At 35.3% G+C, this 13,974-nt stretch overlaps 1 protein-coding gene across 1 annotated transcript in view; it reads left to right on the forward strand.

Annotated features, from left to right (window-relative positions):
- Positions 1 to 13,974, forward strand: part of LOC126970413 (katanin p60 ATPase-containing subunit A-like 1) — a 61,149-nt gene that overhangs the window by 22,358 nt on the left and 24,817 nt on the right. Inside the window, exon 2 of the mRNA XM_050816257.1 lies at positions 6,732 to 6,837. Coding sequence (XP_050672214.1) covers positions 6,732 to 6,837 — 106 coding nt within the window. The remainder of the gene's footprint in view (positions 1 to 6,731; positions 6,838 to 13,974) is intronic.

Genomic DNA, 13,974 nt, shown 5'->3' on the forward strand with positions numbered 1-13,974 from the left:
GGGTGATACGTCACAACAGCCGACCAATCACAGCGCGTCATTTCATGGGACTAGGGTATAAAAAAGCGGCTTCCGGTTCATTTGTTTCAGTCTCGTGCCAGATTTTGGCGAGACAACAAGTCCTGAGGATGCCTCGTGTAGAGGCGAAACACGTGTCGAATTGTTTTAAAAACAAATATTGGCGGAATAACACGAAAGAAAACTTAAATCATTTGTATAAATGGATTTCCGCAAAGTAACGCCTAATTAATGTAAATAAATTTTCTTAATACCATTGTAGTCTAACAACTTTCAGGTAGATCGCCAGCAGTTCAAGCTTGAGCACCCCTGTATTAGTGTATAGACAAACAAAGTGTGTAAGAGAGAAGAACATCTAACGGAGATACGGCAAGATAGAAAAGGAAAGCGAATCTATTGTTACTGTAACCTATTTTGATTCACAAGTCGTATACAGTCAGCCACGCTGAAATTATTGGAATTAGCTCCCTAGTATTTTAAATATAAAACCACTAGCTAACACTAAGAAGAACATTGACAAATTTAAACTGGTCACGCACTTTCGGGCTGTGAGTTTAAAGGTGGTCGTTAAATCAATAAACTGTTTTTATTAACAGTTTTATATTCGTTAACGAATTAACTGTTTTTCTTCAACGAAAAAACCTGTTGAACATAAGCTAATAAAATCAATCAACGTCTTCGCCCGTAACTCGCAATAAATGAAGAAATTGAATGCCTCACTAAAACAGCTTAATTCAAAACAGTTGACGAATTTGCGAACGAAAACGTTGACTTGATATTATATTGACGAAATAAAAACCTAAATTATTAATCAATGCATTAACCGATTTTTCAAAACCCGTTGACGATTTAACAGTTTTAACAACCTGTTGATCATTGACAAAAAACAGTTAAATTAAATTAATTTAAAAACCTTCAATGACACACCTCTGGCTGTGAGGTCTATGTCACATACTTTATACAATTAATACTAGGATGCCGCAGTCGTACGTCGTACCGCTTCGCTGCGGCGTATATTTGAGCGAAGCGAGGTAAACTTAGTCTGTGTACGAAAACAAAACAAAATTATTCAAACAGATTTTATCAATCGGCTTAATTTTTTAATAAATATAAATAGCGCGTGCTAATTTAGTATAATTTATAAATTATGTTTGTTATTATTTTTAATAATTGAATCAAGTCGAACTTCAAAATTCTGTCTCGACAATAACCCAGAAAATTTCGAAAGCTTTCTATGAGTTCAAAAATTTTTAAAATCGGTCCAGAAATGGCCGAGAAACAATTTAACACAGAAATCAATTGGAGTCACCCGGTGGGAGCTCCGCTCAGCTCGCTCAATAATGTAAATAATAAACAAAAAGCGCATCCTACTAATATTATAAACGTGAAAGTTTGTAAGTCTGGATGTATGTTTGTACCTCTTTAATGCAAAAACTACTGAATGGATTTTGATGAAACATAATAATATAGCTTACACACCAGAAAAACTCACAGGCTATAATTTATAAAACAATAGTGTGAATTATCCAAAATATAAAATAAACGTGAAGTAAGTAGAAAATAAATCTGCAATTTATATGGCAATACAACGTTTGCCGGGTCAGCTAGTACATAATATATCAGACGTAGCTAATTGAGCATACAACGACACAATCCGACTACTAGATATCAGTTCTTATGACCCGTCATGCAGTACTATACCAAATAATGTTTCTCTTTAGGTTCCGTACCTACTTATTGTCAGGAACGCGTGGTTAAGATTTGAAGCATCGGGCTAACATCAAATACTTAGTTTTCTTGAAGCTTAGTTTTCTTGAAGCTGTTATACATCATATAGTTGGCGATTTCCTATAAAAAAGAAGAAAATTATTATCCCGTATCCGTTGTAAACTCATCCCGATATTTAAAGCACAAAATTTGATTTGAACCTTGTGGATATTTGATAGGCCATTCTACTCATAGTTTTTGCCTAGTTTAATAACGAATTCAATCAATAATTTATTTATTTATTTACAAGTAGGTACAATAACAGATGACAAGATAAAACTATCATCTAATAACAAGTACAGCATATTTTTATGATCCTGAGATCCAATTAAAATTGTACACATCATTCACCAAATACAGTAAAAAAAAATAAAAAATTAATAAGTGGACACAATAGTAAATACAGTATAACGAAATTTAGTTAAACATTAAATTATTTTACATAAACTAGAAAGTTTTATAAAGAGTATTTTTAAAAATGACTACATTTGTAAAGAATATATCAAAATCAGCACACACTTCGTTAAATTCTCTACAAATTCTCATAATCGGGTTGTTATGCGATACATTATTCTTTGAGGAATTGATCGAAAATAAACATGGAATACGCACAGATCGTGTTGGAATAAAAATAAAATAATAATAAAAACAGAATCTATGTTGTAGATTATTATTAATAACAATGTTCTAGAATTATTGGAAACAATATCTTATTTGACGGGCGTCTTAATTATTCTCGAAAGAAGTGCTTATCGACAACATGTTGCTGTAACGTTCAACTGCAACTCAGCTTTTTTCACGTCTTTAGATGTCGTTGAATATTCAAGGAGATAGAAATTAGGAAATCTAGATGTATTATTAAGGATTATAACGCTGCTGCCACGTCGAAGTTAAATTTTCAAAGTGCCGTGATATTTAAAATTTTCGTAAAAATAACCGATACAATAGATTTGTTAGATATTAAATTCGGTATTCCTAACTCGCGCGTTGGAACAAATAGCAACTGCTGAAGACAGTCAAACGAAGGAAAGGAGTATTTCTTGGTCATTTCTTACGTGATGAGAGAGATGACCCTTTACAACTTCTATAGATGGGCTAAATAGAAAATGAGTGAAGAGCTGAAGTATCAGAAATCATGGCTCTAAAAGATCTTGGAATGGACTAACATCAACAGAGTGGGAGGATGTTCGGGCGATAGTTCGCCGAGCTGACGGCTAATCTCCAGTAGTAGGCACATGAAGAGATCTAAACGTCAGATATTTCTGACTCATATTTGTTCATTCGACAATGAGCCTATTTCAAAATAAGTCAGACCATACTTATACTAACATTTATACTTTAAACTAGTAATATAGATATGATTGATAGGCTACCAAGAGAGTCAGCTATAATTAAATTAAATTGAAATTCAAGAAAAAAACAAAAAGTATTGTTCTCTTTGTAACGGATGAACGCGTCAAATTAAGTTTTTTACGCGGAGCTTCCACGAACGGAAGCGACAAGTTACTTTTATCCAGGGGAAATATGAATATCTGGTAAATGGCGGTTGTTGACCCCGTCCTGCAGACTAGTGACTCGACTCTGTAGTATCGCTTGCAATGGCTTAATGCAATAACGATATAGCTAATTAGCTATGTCGTTATATAATTGGTTATTATACGGGTCGTCTTGTATCGTCCGTTCTGCATAATATAATCTTATCTTGGGCATAATAAGATTTAAGTTGGCGTGGAGTGGAATATCAATGTAAGCGGCATTCCTTTCAATCATCAATACAGATCCGTCAGGGGCTAACATCTACCGGGGACGGGGTGATATTATGTCGTTTAATCTTGTCGTTGGTCGAGTGGTATTTTGTAGCGATTCCGAGACGAGTTATAGGTACGTTCATGTGATGGTAAGCAAAACGCACTGCCCACTAAATTGCAGTGTTACTTCTTCTTCGTTGATCATGAAGTGACATCTATTGGGGCAGATGTGATTCGCTCCACGAGCATTCGCCACTTTTCCCTGCTGGTCGCAGGTATGGTACATTCGTTCAATGGACCGCCAACAGCAAATTAATTTGGTCGGTCCATCGCATGGGCGACTATCCTTGCCCTCTAGTGCCCTGCACGACAAGGCGCGACTCACTCTCGCGCCGGGAGACGTGTCCGAATAACTTAAGAATGCGACTCTGTACTAACACCGATAGGCGTTGTTTTATGTTTAAGTTCTTGGAGAATGAAGACGTTGGTGCGAAACTCGGTCTATGAAACTCCCAGCAAATTTTTCTTCCAGCACCACATCTCCAGAGCATCAATTGTTAGTTAATGTGTCTTAGCATTGTTAGAATTATTAAAAACCTAATTCTTAACAAAGATATTGTGTAAAAAAAGGTAACAAAAATTGGTTTGCGTGTTTCTGAGCAGCACCGCGGTGACACTCGTCACCAAGGCACTAGAAACTTAAGCCCGTTAATTCCACTAGCTGCGGCGCCTTTATTAATGACGTTATTCTTATCATTATGACAACAGATAACATCTGTGTAAATTTTGGTTCATATATCAGGACCTGCCCTTGGATGTTACTACTGTTACTTCAGTGTCATTGACAATCTTTAAGTCCTTAACCACTGTAACAATAAGTTCCACGAAACTTTACGTATATTTTTTTGGTTACGTAAACATTAAATGGCATGTGTTTTATGATTATACTTTGTTAAGTCGTTGGCAATAATTATAATGAAAATTGAGTTTTAACGACAACTTTAAGAAATTATTTGTCCCATATAAAGCGGACGGGAAATACTCACAAACATTAAATATAAAATAAAGTCATAGAATACACGTAATATTTATTCGTTGTTGTTAACTTAATAATTAATTAGTTAATTGTAGTAGTAGTAGTGTTGTAGTTAGTTAGTCGTAATTGTTGACGTTATTGGTGTTATCTTCTTGAAATATATTGATATAGAATTAAAAACCAAGGAGAAAACAATGTAGAACGTTTGTATGGAACAATTACTGGTAATGCTTCCTCTTAACGGTTTATTTCATTCATTCATTCATTTATGAGTCTGTTACCACTGGATTGTGTGATTGACAATGTTGAAATGTTTACAAAACACTATTTGATTGGAATTACAGAACGGTCTCTTAACCAATTTTCAGAAAGAAACATTGTAGAGACTGTGCTTTCTCAAAACATTAAACCATCAGAAAGCAGACATATCGTTATCTTAGACCTTATCGTTCTTGTGTTGTGACTTGTTACAATATCAATAGTATAATTTCGTATATAGTAAAATTTTCGTAATATTTTTTATAGATTGCAAATCTCTAAAAAAATTACGAAAGATGTTATGAAATTATTTATATAATATTCATCCAAACCACAAGCGAACATACTGTATTTGTTTTCTGTCATTTTGTTACTATAATATACGTGTGAAATATTCTTAAGCCCTTATGGTACTAATTCTTATGGCAGTGTTTTTCTATCTGTGGTTTGCGACCCCTAGAGGGTCTTACCTACTTGGGGAACCCATCAACTCTCATTTGGTGTGTCGCCGGTAGAAGGAAATGGGCATGGTAGACTACAATAAAAACAATTTTACTGAGAAGGATGGCCTTTATAATTTTCAAAAATTTGTCAAATCGTGGTGCTATTTTGGAAGTGTTAAAAATAAACATATATATATATATATTTTTAATGAAGTCTATTTCTCTAGTTAGTCTTAAGTTTTCATTGAAGAGATTTGTCTGTTCACACAGGTATGAAGTGGCAAATGGTACTAATAACATTAAGGCTTCCATTGCCAGCTCTGGATTTTCTTGTTTTCTTTTCAATCAAAAGACGTCCACACTTTGCGCATAGAATCATTATGGGTTTTCTTTTTAAATTAAATTATTTATCTGACTGACAAGAAGGTAACCAAAATTTTTCAAGCTGTAATGGGGAATAAGAATGAATACACTGTCTTATGGTACTACCGTTGTCAACGGTGTCTTGCAAATCAGAGTCCATTGATCACAAGAATATTGGTCGACCTTTAAGTTATACGCACTTTTAATAAATCAACAATTATTTCATTGGTAAACCGCCTACTATTCAGAGACCTAAAGTAACAACACAAGACAATAAACTACCTTACGGATACCACATGGGTACACTCAATAAAGCGTGGCACCTAAAAGGCTGGCAACGCTCCTGTGATTCCTCTGGTGTTACAAGAGAGCATGGGCAGCGGAGTCAATAACCTTCAGGTGACCTCTTTTGTCGGTTTAATCCTATAAAAAGTGGAAAAAGTTCGACTACTTTTGGTGTAGTGATGTAGTCTAAGGCAGACGAATGTGAGTCTATACTCTCAAAATCCGGTAATCGATTCACGGTATTTTTTGTACCGTTTCATGAACGACGGACGGAACGAATTCTTCGCTAATGATCCAAGCACGCTACGATACATGGATAAGCAAATGCTGAATATTTTTTAAATGAAAAATGTATACTAAATAAAGTATAAATATTAATAATATTTGCCATATGTCATTTAACATATTTTTATTCTGCGAAACAATGGTTGTGACCAATGACCTTCTATACTAAGGACATATCATTCGCAGTCTGATATCGGAACGGCAAACGTGTGCGTAAGACAATGTAAGCACACTTTTCTCGTTAGCCATGTGTCAACTGTCACTGTCCGAACCGGGTTCTAAATTCACCATACGTAACTTTACTGAATAAATGTTTTTCGTTGCTGCTTATTGACCAGCAATATTTTAAACAACTGGAGTAAATGCGGCAATGTAGTATATAGCAGTCGAAGCTTACTATGGTGTAATGTTTGGCATGTCCCATATTTTAGATTTGTTTTATACGAGGTGACTTCTCTATATGTATAAAAAGTCATTGATCGTGACAATTTATCTAAGAAATACTTGAAATTTGCGAAATTGTTGCAGGTTCAGAAACAAATGGCACGGGAATACGAGCAGCTCAAGGCGACGGTCGCGACGCTACAGGTGTTTCAGCACGACGGAGAGAAGGCGATCACACCTCTCAGTGGAAGTAAGTTTATCTAGTTTACTAATAAAACGCTGTCGCGAAACTCGAAGAATTGCGGTTGGTGACCGTAGTGCAAGGAGTTGAAAGAGTCTTTAGATAAGGTGCAGTACGAAGAGACTACACAGTTTTTTACGATTTTGGTTAAAAAAAAATCGTGGCGTTACTTGTGAATGTTATTTTATAACGTAGGTATATTGAAGTAAAATGAAAGATAATATTGTTTTTAATTATTACGTTTATTTATAAAAAAAGTCTGAAAAATACTTTTACCGTAAATTAACAAATGTGATGAAATGGCTTAAAAATAAAAAATCTGCTGAATAAATGAATTCTAATAGTGCGTATTTCCACCTCTAGCCCTCATGACTTCCATCAAACGGTTTGGCATGCTGTCGATGACATCTTTGATCTGTTGTTGTGGAATGTTCTTCCACTCCTCAAGCACGGATTGTTTTAATTCATCTATGGTGGTTGGAGCTGGTATGCGGCTTCGAACACGTCTTTTTAAATTGTCCCATATGTGTTCAATAGGATTTAAATCTGGGCTCCGGGATGGCCATGTTAATTTTCGAATGCCGACGGTATCCAGGTACGCGGTAACAACTCTAGCAACGTGGGGGCGAGCGTTGTCCTGCATTAATAAAAAATCTTCGCCAATAAATGGAGCAAATGGCATTACATGAGGTTCCAACACTTCTGTTACATACCTCTGAGCATTTATTCCACCTCTTTCGAAGATAATCAAGTCGGTGCGTGCTTCGTAAGTAATGCCGCCCCATATCATGATAGAGCCACCTTGGTAACCTACTGTTTCCACAACAGTACATGGTGCAAACCTTTCATTCTTGCGTCTGTATACACGCTGGCGACCGTCAGGACCGTGCAAGCATATTCTTGTCTCGTCAGTAAACATAACATTCTTCCATATTCCATTCGGCGTGCTCTCGGGAAAAACGAAGTCTTTCTCTCCGGTGGCCTACGAGCAATTGTGGCACTCGAGATGGTCGAAAAGCTCCAAGGGCATTCTCTCCTAGTCTTCTTCTTACTGTTCTTTCACTCACTTGAACATTGCGAACCTCACGAAGTTGGTTTCGTGCCCCAACAGATGTAGTGAACCGATTTCTTAGAACATTGGTCACAAGAAATCGGTCGTCACGAGCGGAGGTGCATCTTTTTCGGCCCTGTCCTGGTCTTCGCACATAAGAGCCAGTTTCCCGAAACCGTTTCACTGCATCCCTTAAGGTGGTACGTGCGACACCAAGCTTCCGCGCCACGTAACGCTGACTAAACCCTTCGTCGATAAGAGCGACGGCTCTCGCCACTGAATTAGCATCAAATGGCATGTTTTGTGATGTCCAAACACTAGCTTTAAGTTACGAAACCAAAACAAACTCAAATTGTTTACTTTTAATGCCACTGAAGCAATGTTAGCAGTATGGCAACGATAACGATTATGAGACGAAGTTCGATATTTATCCTATTCACAACTTATGCGTAAGAAAACAAAGTTTAGTGGGTAGTTTGTAATTTTTTCGTCACTACATTTCTTTCACACTTGACTTATTTATGCCCAATAACTTACAACTGCGATAACATCAAAATTTGCCACTTTAAAAGGGTGGGCGGTTACCTAATTGTGCCGCTGAGTGTAGTTGACGTCATGTAAACAAATTAAATAATCGATTACGACTCCCCATGTTGTGTTTTTTTAAATTCTATGTGATAGTCAGCTACTTTATTTCTGAAGCAGTGCTTTAACAGTTCATATGTTTTTAAATTAATTTAAAAAACGTTTTAATTATTAACGTTTAAATTAATAATAAATAGATAAATATCAAAAAAGTTAATCTTCATTTAGTTCTTTATTTCCTTTCTATCTCGGTTTTCGCAACAATTTAAAAATAAATACTTTCTACAAGACTCGCAACTTGTCCAGTCTATGATATTTTATGTTTCGGACCAAGTATCTACTTGTTTTATAGTTAACAGCAGCTTTTAACCGTGTTCGTGTTTTAGAAGCACGATTCTTTTAGAGTATTAATGGGATAGATATATTGAAACAGATTACAAATGTTTTATACTAACAATTTAGAGGCGGGCTATTATTTCTAAAACTGATTCACACCAATTTGGTGAAACAGCACACGAATATCACTTTTTGCCACCTTTGCTTTGTAGTTTCTCGTCCATATTTCCTTTGCTATATAATAATCTTTACTCGATTTGATTTACGTTTTTGAATTAAGGTCGAAATTCGTTCGAATTTTATTTCTTACGCTTTTTCGTATTTTAACTCGCCTTTCCTGTCGGCAATGAATTGGGATGTAAAAAAAACATGAAGGTGATTAAGAGCTCATTTATGAGGTTTGATAATTTTGCTAGAATTTGTAGATTATTCTTTCTTAAACTGAATTGAAATGCGTTATAAGTCAATTATGAAAAATATAACAAAGAACTTTGTTAATATATTACTCTGTCAACGAAATGAAAGAACGCGAATGACCTAGAAGTACAGTTAGCAATAATTCCTCGTAAGCGTTGTTTTGAGCTTTTTTGTGTCAATTATATTAATTTAAGCAATAAAGTGGTGGATTATCCTCAAAGGATAATTACCTTTCTCGCCTTTACCTTCAATACCTTTCTTAAAATTTAAAAAATTACGATAAAAATCAAAATTATAGTAACGGACAAACAGTTTAGCAATGGGAAGCTCCTTTGCAGAGGATGCCGGCTAGATTATGGGTCACCACAACGGCGCCTATTTCTGCCGTGAAACACTAATATATAAACATTATTGTTTTTCGCCGTAGCTAGTGAAATTACTGGGCAAATGAGACTTAACATCATATGTCTCAAGGAGACGAGCGCAATTGTAGTACCACTCAGAGGTTTATGAGGTTTGTCAAGAATCCTGAGCGTCACTGCATTGTAATGGGCAAGGCGTATCAATTACCTCAGCTGAACGTGCTCCTAGTCTCGTCCCTTATTTTCATAAAAAAAAACAATTACAATTTTTATTATAAAACAATTTTTAGGTCAATTGCCTGATTGTAATGAGGAGGAACCTTGGAGGCTTCTCAATTAACGTCCTAAAGCGGAACAATACAAAGAATGATCACTATTATCATGTGTTATATTATTATGGCTCGATGACGTGGGTGCATTAATGATCTGCTATACTCATTGAGGTTGTTTGCGTACCTAAATGCTAATAAAGCTTAGGCTTAAAGCCTTTCAACAACAATTCGCGGAGGATTCGCGCAAGTACTTAATAATTGTTCATGCTGTAAATTGGATTATATCAGTCGACGTTGCTTTTTACACGCTTTTTATTAGCTTCACCTGTATGTATGTTTATGTGTAACCGACACACTTGGGCGCGATTTTTACTCACTTTAAACGGCCATATTTCGTTCAAACTTCGCACATTTATTGAGGACCGATGACAATACATTAATTTGATAAAGTTATTCCATTTTTCAATTTGCAAAATAAGATTTTTGTTAATTTATATAATGTTCATCTATCGTCTATAAGGCAGGGAATGATGTTTATTTCAACCTTTATCTTTAACTGATTTATCAAATACTAGGAAATTTTATAAAAACATGTTCCTTTTGTATAAACCACACAAAAAAGTAGGAAATATTTTCTGTTTTATAGTTCGCTTTTGTATAAAAAGCGTGTTTTTTAGTTATTTTTAACTACTGTTTATTATCGCGATACATCAGTATTCAGTTACGCCTTCGCCACTGATTTAATATCTCATTATCAGCCTCATAGCTACGTGACCAATAATCAGGATAGATATATTAATAGTCATCTCACAATTTTATAACTATCGTAATGATCAATTTTAATAATAACTCAACGTGTTGTTTTTAATAGACGGAGTTTATATTAATAAGTGTCGGTGGCACAATAAGTTGTACCGTTGAGTCACCACCGGAGCCCTCGATTCAATTCTCGCCCGCCACGTACAAATATTTTTTCGGTGTTCGAATTCAAATTATATTATTTATGCTTTTATTCGACGCTTTTTAAGGTCGGTAATGCTCTTGCTGTTCCTCTGGTGTTACAAGAGAGTAAAAAGGAGACTTAAAGACCCATGATATATTAAGTAAAAGGTGGCTATACAATTCCTCATCGAACTGATTGAAAAAGGGTCTTGACGACAGACACGAAGTGGTCCTATAAGGTTTGATATTTTTCTTTTAGAGATACGGAGGTATGGCTGGTAGCACTTTTTAATATATTTCTCATTATATTTTAAGCCGGGTCCACATACAATGAACGAAAATGGAAGAAACTTTTGGAACGAATGTGAAGAATCTGATGTAGAAGCATTAGCGAGTCCTTTAGCTGGCTTCGTTTACTTTCGTTCTTTGAATATGGACAAGGCCTTGTCTATTATATTATTATGTTCGTATCACAATCGTAGTATTTACATATTTTATAAGGTGCTCCAATATACAAATGGTACTCAAAGTTTTTAGTTTTTATATCAATTACTAGTTGAGGGAGCACAGTGAGCGTCTATCTTATACTTTGATATAGTATACGAAAATGTTGGTTACATTATTTCAGTTTTCATAAGGTACCCTTACCTTCTTTTTTTTATATAAATACCATTTATTTACCAGCGTTATTATTTCATTATAATTTAACCTGCCAAACTTTGTCAAAGACATATATAGTTAATCCTATTAATTTGTAGAATAGAAATGCTGTAAAGTTTGCTTAAATAAATAATATTTTCTTATAAAATACTGCACATGTTACTAGCTGATAAAGTTTTTGTAAAATCGATTAAGTGATTGTTGACTTATATTCAAAATAATAAAAATCTTTTCATTTTAAAATATTACCTTAGAAATAGAAATTAAATTTAAAGGTGTTATGAATTACGGTTGACAACAACTGTGAGGTTTAGTATAATTCAAAAGGTACGCTATGGTTGTGCCCGCGATGATTGATCGTATCTCGTCCACTGTCAATATAAGTTACTTTCGAAGTACGGATAAGGCGAACAAGTGAAATGTCACTTGGGGACGTGAACTCTCGTCACGACGCTGACGGTCACAGCTCCGGTCTCGGCACAGCGCACCGATCTGATACAGCCACTTTCCAATCTCGCGCCGTGTACCTACTGTACCTCGTTGATGATGCCACGGCAGCCCTTCTCTCGGACATAGATTGTTTGCTGCGTACACACTGGGAGTATAATTATACAAATATCCAAGTAGCATAAGTCTTAACGAATGTTTTTTTTTTTTTTTAGATTAATAGTTATTTATGCAACCGTTGTGTAATAAGGGGTATTTAAACACGAATGTGTGATAATAGTATCACATGAGTGTTTTAATACCTAATTATCAACAGTTGCATATGAAACCTCTATAAAAGATTCTGAAACAGTTAGCCTACTGCTACTATAAAAAAAGCCAGCCCAAGTCACCATAATATCATCCAAAGGAGTGTTATTATGAAAACGGATGATATAATGTTGTACTGAATTTCATTACAACACTCGTTTGGATGATGTAATGGTTATAAAGCCATTGGGTGTTTTAATTTTGGCAATAACTGTTTTAGAATATTTAATAGAGGATTTAAAGCATGGATGGAGATAAACCTATTTTACATAATCTAAAACTCCTTAACAGCTTATCCAAACTGGTTATGATTTTCATTCGTGTTAATGTGTAGTGGTAAATATCTTCTTTTTGAAATCATTACCTCTTATGAGAGGGAAGTTTACCTAAACCGTCCAACTTCTTGTATGTAATTACCGCAATGGAAGCAGGGGCATTTAAACAATAACACAGTATCTACTTTTGCTGATCCGTATCGGTAAAAACTTTAGAAAAACGGTTGCACACAAATAAATGTAGCATGTAATAGAGGTGTTAAGTGTGTACGCAGTATAATTGCACGTAGCATATAGTTATACTTCTTTTGTTCTTTTGCTTTGTTGCGATATAACCTGTTTTTATTTCAAGTAAAAAGGTATATTTGTTGTTACAATTGAATATTACAAAGTACATATTATGTACTTTGTAAGAAAAATATATTATATTATTTGGTAAAGTAAGCCTTATAGGCCACAGTTTCTTTAAATACATAATTATAACATTTTAAAATCTAAACTACATTCTTGTCTTTCATACAATATATACTATTAATAATACCTACTCTATCCAATATATTTAACGGCGCATAGAATAGAACCCGAACCTTCACAGAAGTACACACACCCACCTCAAACGCGCCTAGGTAACGTTTTTGTGAATAATTTTATTCTTGTAGGAGAACGTGGGCGAACTAGATTGACCATCACATACCTTGCAGCCTCGTTTTTCTTCTTATCGCACAAAAAAGTCGCCAATGAATTAAAAAATAATTAATAACAATAAAAATAATTGGAGTAGATAAGTGTAAAATTTAGTAATAATAATTTTTTTTTTCCTTTGATTTGATGACAATAACAACAGTTGGCATTTCTTAAAAGGGCTAATGGTTCTGATGTAATAACAAATCTGCACTTGAAATATGTTAACTGTTATATCACAGAAACCTTCGTGATGAGTTAACATATTTGACGTCGCTTCATTGTGTGTCTTCCACCGCATTTATCACGGGGAGTGTTCCGAAGAGCTGTTTAACCTGATTCCTGCCGCCGAATTCCACCTTCGCACGACACGCCACAAGTTAGGATATCATCCCCACCATCTGGATGTGTGGCGGTCCTCCACAGTGCGGTTTTCAAGGAGCTTTCTCCCTCGTACTACAAAGCTGTGGAATGAGCTTCCTTGTGCGGTGTTTCCGGGACGATACGACATGGGTACCTTCAAAAAAAGCGCGTACACCTTCCTTAAAGGCCGGCAACGCTCTTGTGATTCCTCTGGTGTTGCAAGAGAATGTGGGCGGCGGTGATCACTTAACACCAGGTGACCCGTACGCTCGTTTTTTCCTCCTATTCCATAAAAAAAACCTTTTTAAATTATATGACAGTATTATTTTGGATCCTGGGTATTTATATCTGACAAACAAAAACATTTTAGCCTTATTATTAAAGTAGGATAAAGTCTGTCTGAGGAGGTAGGTAGGAGGTTGGTACTAACTGGTGGGAGTCATTTT

The sequence above is a fragment of the Leptidea sinapis genome, chromosome 21 (assembly GCF_905404315.1).
Source record: "Leptidea sinapis chromosome 21, ilLepSina1.1, whole genome shotgun sequence".
NCBI lineage: Eukaryota > Metazoa > Arthropoda > Insecta > Lepidoptera > Pieridae > Leptidea > Leptidea sinapis.